Raw genomic sequence first — 6,000 nt, 5'->3', positions numbered from 1 at the left:
AACATCAAATTTCTATGAAAATATGAAGAATTGGCGTAGGCACATTAACATACCATGGCGTGTGTACATGCTTATGTAGAGGACTTAATATAGGAAAAGAATAAATTATTGATTATCTCCGAAATGGAGTTAATTAGAATATCGGTGTCTTTGAGAAAGATACTTGATTTAAGCTCAGGAATGCACCCTTGAAATTAACGGAAATCAAAAAAAAACACGGTGTATAACTTTGTTTAGATATTGATAAATAATTACCAAAGTGTGTATTAAGAACAGTACCTACTCATGCTCTCAGTTTTCGAAATATATCAGCTTGTATGATAGATGTGCCTAAGATGAATCAAATTTTAATTGGGAAGTTTATTATAAAGCACGCGGTTATTTTATGCGATAAACGCAGCGTTGAAAGCATGCGTTAACACAGTGGTTCCAAACCTTTTCAGTCCGGTCACCCCTATGACTAACTAGGGAACCTGATTTTACCCCTCCTCCCAATAGTAATAAAAAATAAAACGTGCACGTTTGTTGTATTGTTATATTAGGTTAGCTTATTACCCCCGTAAAATACCAGTTTTACCCCCACGGGGGTAATTACCCCCGTAAAATACCAGTTTTACCCCCACGGGGGTAAATACCCCCGTAAAATACCAGTTTTACCCCCAGGTTAGGAACCACTGTTAAACGGAATGTATGAAAATAGACATTGATGCACTTACCGCGTAAAAAATATAAGTGTCATTAGATTATCTAATGTAATTTTTCCTACTTTCCGTAGATCGCATGCGTTCAACGCTGCGTTTATCGCATAAAACGACCGCGGGCTTCAGTTGCGTAAAGTAGCGCAAAAATATAATGTAGATATAGTGTAGTGTATGTTGACAACAGAAGAGGGTGTGGCTACAAACCTTGTTCTTGTTATCACATGACATAATATATTAAACCATCTACTTCATCTGTTAAAACGGTGGCTACAATATTTTGTATTAATAAAGCAGCCCACTGATTATCAGTTCGCCGGACAATAACAGCCTGTCAGTTTGAACAAAAAGTTGACAGACAGATAATCAGTGGGCCCCTTAACGCGCGTCGACTGTCTTAATTCTATATAACTTTAAAATATTGTTATTTTTGGAATAAAAATAAGTAGTTAGTATGTTTTGTAGTTTTATTATGACAATATGAAGTTGCGTTTCCACCAAATATGTGCGAGGGACCGATGTGTCTGTTAAGAACCAATAGAATCACTACACGCTAAGCAAGGATAGGTATTTAAAGTGATTACTAGAATTAGACCAAAAAAAGTCTGCAACTTTGATAACATAAGCAGTGGAAGTGTTATTTATAAGTGATATTTTCATAGAAGATTGACGTTTAAAATAACACGTGCACTGCGTGTGCTATAAAAGTCGTTGCACACTTATCTTGGTAGCTTGTTTTCTATATATAATACAACTTAAATTATAAAATTAAGATGCGACTTGAAAATAAAGAAATCTCAAGGTTTAAAAAATAAAAGAAACAGGTTAAATTAGAAAAGATTTATTAAATATAAAAATAAATAACATTTAAGCGAGGATTCTGCTCTTGTTGCGGAGAGCTGTGTATGCCGTCAGCACCGACAGAGCAGTAGCGAGCACTTCAGAGTTAACCCAGGGGCCGGAGTAACCTGCCAGACAAAAATAGTGGTTTATGCTACTGATACATAATAAAAGCCCTTAAACACATTCAGTGCCGAAAACCCAATTTTATGATTTCATTCCCAGGCCCGATAGTCATGGTACTACACATTTATATGAAGAAATGTTTGTGGCCTGGCGCAGATGTCTTGTTTGGCTGGGTGGCAATGAATGTGTTAAAACACGGGTGCAGTTATGACTATTATATGAAGTAGCTTTCACGTTAAATCTTTGCAGATATTTTTTGGAAATTTAGAAATCTCACACTTAGTAATAATAAGTTTTTGGCAAAAATTTCATTTTTGGTACAAGCTTTTATTGCTGCCTGTACTTTTCTTACGACAGACAACTAATACTCATCGAGACAATTGTAAAAACCCCGAACACAATTAGGTTTTGTTTCATCACAGAGTTCCTATGGCCACCTCCTGTCTCCATCATCAGATCAGCTCCATGGTACCATAATATTGCATTGTCACCCGACTTACATGTGTATGCAAAATATCAGCTCAATCGGAAACCGGGAAGTGGATCAAATTTAACTTGCAAGATTCCATTACATAGTTACATTACATACAGGTCGACCTAATACGAGTAAAAGCTTGTTAAAAATACGGTAAAAACTTATTTCTTCAATTTTTTTTTAATAAGCCCAGCAAAAACAAACTTCAATGAATAGTCATAGGGATCGACTCGAGGCATAAAAAAGAAGAGGAAAGGCTGGTGATGTGATACTCACTGCCGGGGTGGGTCAACTGGACAGCCAGTAGCGGGGGCACAGTGGCGGCGGGGTCGGCGCGGCGAGCGCGACGCAGGGAGGCCCAGCCTTCCTCGTCCAACACTCGCACCTCGTGCGTGCCGGAGCGAGCACGCGCGGGCTCCTCAGTCCACGAGACCTGAAGACATCAGTAGAAATTAAATAGATTGAATCTTTATTGCAAGATGCAACTTCAGGAACAACAATTGATTAAGTGACACATGCTAGGGTGTCCTATACGTATGTACAATCAAAGTTATGTTCTTATTTAAAAAAAAACATTCTAACATAATATGAAATTTTACATTGAAGATTTAACAGTTTCAGTGCCAAGAACCCGATAGTCGGGTTTATTTTGTATTCAAAATAAGGTGCTTGGCACTAAAAGTGTTAAGTAAAATACATAATCTATAATCTATGTTTGGTTTTTATTGCTATAAATGAACAAAGAAGGGTTTGTGTAACTTAAAGATAGACACAGACAACAGGTGGATTACGGTAGGTATTGTTTTTGTTCTAAACTACAGTGTAAACCGAACCTAAAAAAGTTTGTCCTTAGAGAAAGTCTTATCTTAGTATAGTGTTCGTAATTTTATACACTAAAATTTCATCAGGAGCTATAGATAGTACTTAGCTTGTACGCAGAGGGGAGAAGACAGATCTAACTGTATGTCAGTTTTATTTTAAGATACATATAACAATTAGGATCCTTTCTAATTTCATTCTGCCCTGCTCAGATGTTTTTCTGATACAAAGAGTAAATATAGTGTAGTTCTTTCCATTCTTATCCGTTATTCTACATTTCAGAGAGAGTTTATAATAAAGTATTCAGCGAAATGATATATTTTAAGGTTACACTAACCTGGTATTTGTTCTCTCCGATACGGGCAGCAGTCAGTGGTTTTCCCTCAACCTCAGCATATAGAGCGTAGTTCGGAGGTAAAGCATTGTCACACTTCAGCGTAAACTCCGTGATATAGGCTATTTGTGTCACCACGGTAGCATCTAAACTTGTGAACGAAGCTGCCTCGACCTGAGGGTTTTGGCAGCTCTGGGCTAATGCTCCGCTCATAGAGCAGAGGGCGAAAAGGGCAATAACGTATTTTGTGACCATTTTGCTAACTTCTTTGTGACCTTTATGTCTTAAACTAAATAAAATCTAATAGGAAACTGTTCGACGTCTCCCAATCAAAATCGATGAATGTCGACAATGTCGTCCACGTATTGAAGCGTTCTGAACATAACGTCGGAAAGAGAAAGTTAATTTGTCATCTTATTAATTTCCTCTCTACTTAGTTAATAGATTGATTACAAAGCTACAGAAAATACTAATTAACAAATTGCTTTGTTTGGTACTAACTAGTAATTATTTAAGGATTGATTCTTGTTGTGAACATTGATTTAGTTTCATTACTGTTGTATAATAATTTATATTCTGAACGTAACGTTAAACATCACCGATGACGTGTGGCCAAAACGCCAAATCTTTATGGCTGCGATCGATATTAGCAAGATAAAGGCAAGATATTAGCAACAATTAAATAATTTTTGTTAATCTATTAAACAAAAACATTAATCACATAGGGAATACTCATCTATAGAAATTAAATTATGAAAATATGTTATTTATAAAGTTTTTACCATAAGAAATAAATTATAAGCTTTGAAATAATTGTCAATCTTTAAGGCCCGCCCAGACGGGAAGTATGTTCGCACAATTTGATTAAATTGTCTGATCAAAGTGATCAAATCATGTGGTTTGGATGTAAAACCAAATAGGCTCGCCGATCCCACTTGAACAAATAGATGTGCGGACAGTGCGGACGCAAGAATCCAAATTTTCGACGCTAGTATACATGCGCGTTGGAGGCATTTAATAATAAATCTAAAATTGGTGGTTAAGTTGTGTGCATGTGGGCGCTAGATGAGATTGACGCCAATTTATTTTCTGATCAAGTTGGTCAATTTGATCATGCCGTTTGGACGGGTCTTAAGAATTTACCTGAGGACTTACCGCGAAAATAGAAGTTTGCAAATGTCTCCGGGCATATTTATCTGTCACTCTAATTACGCCTTCATTGGAGGAAAAGAGAAAGATGCCAGCAACTTACAAACTCCGGTGTTAGCGGTAGGCCCCCTGACTGTAAAGATCGGTTTTCCTAGGATAGCGGTGCCGTCATATAGCGGCCGTCTCCATAATAAATAATACGGCTAAATATGGATGTCGCAGTATTTGTATGGAGACGGCCGCTATATGACGGCACCGCTATCGGAGGAAACCAAAGCTTTATGGGACATAGAAAACAAAAATATCCAAGGTGAGTTTGTAGTAACAATTTATTTTACAATCAAACAATAAAGTCATAGGTTTTGTAACTAGGTTTTTTTACCCCTCCCCCCCTCCTTGTCACACTTGGTCACATTTTGCAAACCCCTCCCCCCCTGGTGTGACGTCACATTTTAGGCAATTTTGTTTTCAACGAAATCGACAATATTAACTCGGCATTATTTTTTCAATAAAAAAATATTTTTGATATATAAATATTAGTAATTTTATAACCGTTAAAGTGACATCACAATGTTTGTGACTCCCCCCTCCCCCATGTCACAACATGTCACATTTTCTTGACCCCCTCCCTCCCCCTAAACGTGTAACGTAATTAATGGATGACCCCCTACACAAAAATATAATAACAAAATGATTTCCAACTTTACATTTCAAATAAAAATAAACTAAAAGTCTTATGGCCCCACACGTCGCCGTATATGCTCAAATGAATTCTCATCTATTTTTATATCTATTTTAGATCTATTTCTTCTGTGCTAAAAAATGCAATTTATGCAATATCTACATATTTCAGTAAATACGGCATAGTGAGTACCGTTTTTTCAAGATGTTCGTTTTCACAGTATTTGCCATTTTGGCGCCCCCCTACCATTTGGCGCCTAGAGCGGCCGCTCTACTCGCTCTACCCTAGATCCGGCCCTGTGAGTACCTATGCTAATATTGCTAATGTCTTAACCTCCTAAGGCCCAAGGTCCTACCTAATCAGTTCGATGTAGTTTAAACCATGTTCAGTCGTTTAATTTTCAAACAACGCAAAATTTACTCTATTTCATATAGTCAACTGGGCGTTTTTTTTTTGTTGTCCCCTACACTTTTTTTTCAAATTTGGGATTTTTTATGTTATTTCTACTCAGAATCACGAGCTCTTTCTATCCTAATAGGAGAAAAAAAGTGTCCCAAAATTTCTATACATTTTTCGATCTTTCCATTACGCGACCGCCATACAAAGTCTATGAAAAATGGTGGCGGAATGGAAATAATAAAAACCTTAGGACACTTTTTTTCTCCTATTAGGATAGACGGAGCTCGTGATTCTGAGTAAAAATAACATAAAAAAATCCCAAATTTGAAAAAAACTGTAGGGGACAACAAAAAAAAAACGCCCAACTACAGTTTAGGTTCAAATTACAGTAGCAATTTTTGGATGTTTCGTTTGTATGGCGGGCCTTAGGAGGGGTAACTTTGCCTTATAACTCTTATAAGTTAACAGTTGTTTTGAT

General features: G+C 36.9%; 1 protein-coding gene across 1 annotated transcript; it reads right to left on the bottom strand.

The window, feature by feature from the left end:
- Positions 1–1,527: 1,527 nt before the first annotated feature.
- Positions 1,528–3,651, bottom strand: LOC134659425 (translocon-associated protein subunit delta). Its single transcript, XM_063515068.1, has 3 exons — positions 3,296–3,651; positions 2,416–2,572; positions 1,528–1,666 (listed from the first exon to the last, which is right to left on the bottom strand). Exons 1-3 carry the CDS (start codon positions 3,545–3,547, stop codon positions 1,566–1,568), a joined length of 510 nt encoding a protein of 169 aa, XP_063371138.1. The 5' UTR covers positions 3,548–3,651; the 3' UTR covers positions 1,528–1,565.
- Positions 3,652–6,000: the final 2,349 nt, after the last annotated feature.

Source organism: Cydia amplana, chromosome 25 (assembly GCF_948474715.1).
Source record: "Cydia amplana chromosome 25, ilCydAmpl1.1, whole genome shotgun sequence".
NCBI classification, from domain to species: Eukaryota; Metazoa; Arthropoda; class Insecta; order Lepidoptera; family Tortricidae; genus Cydia; species Cydia amplana.
This window is presented reverse-complemented; position numbering and strand designations above follow the sequence as displayed.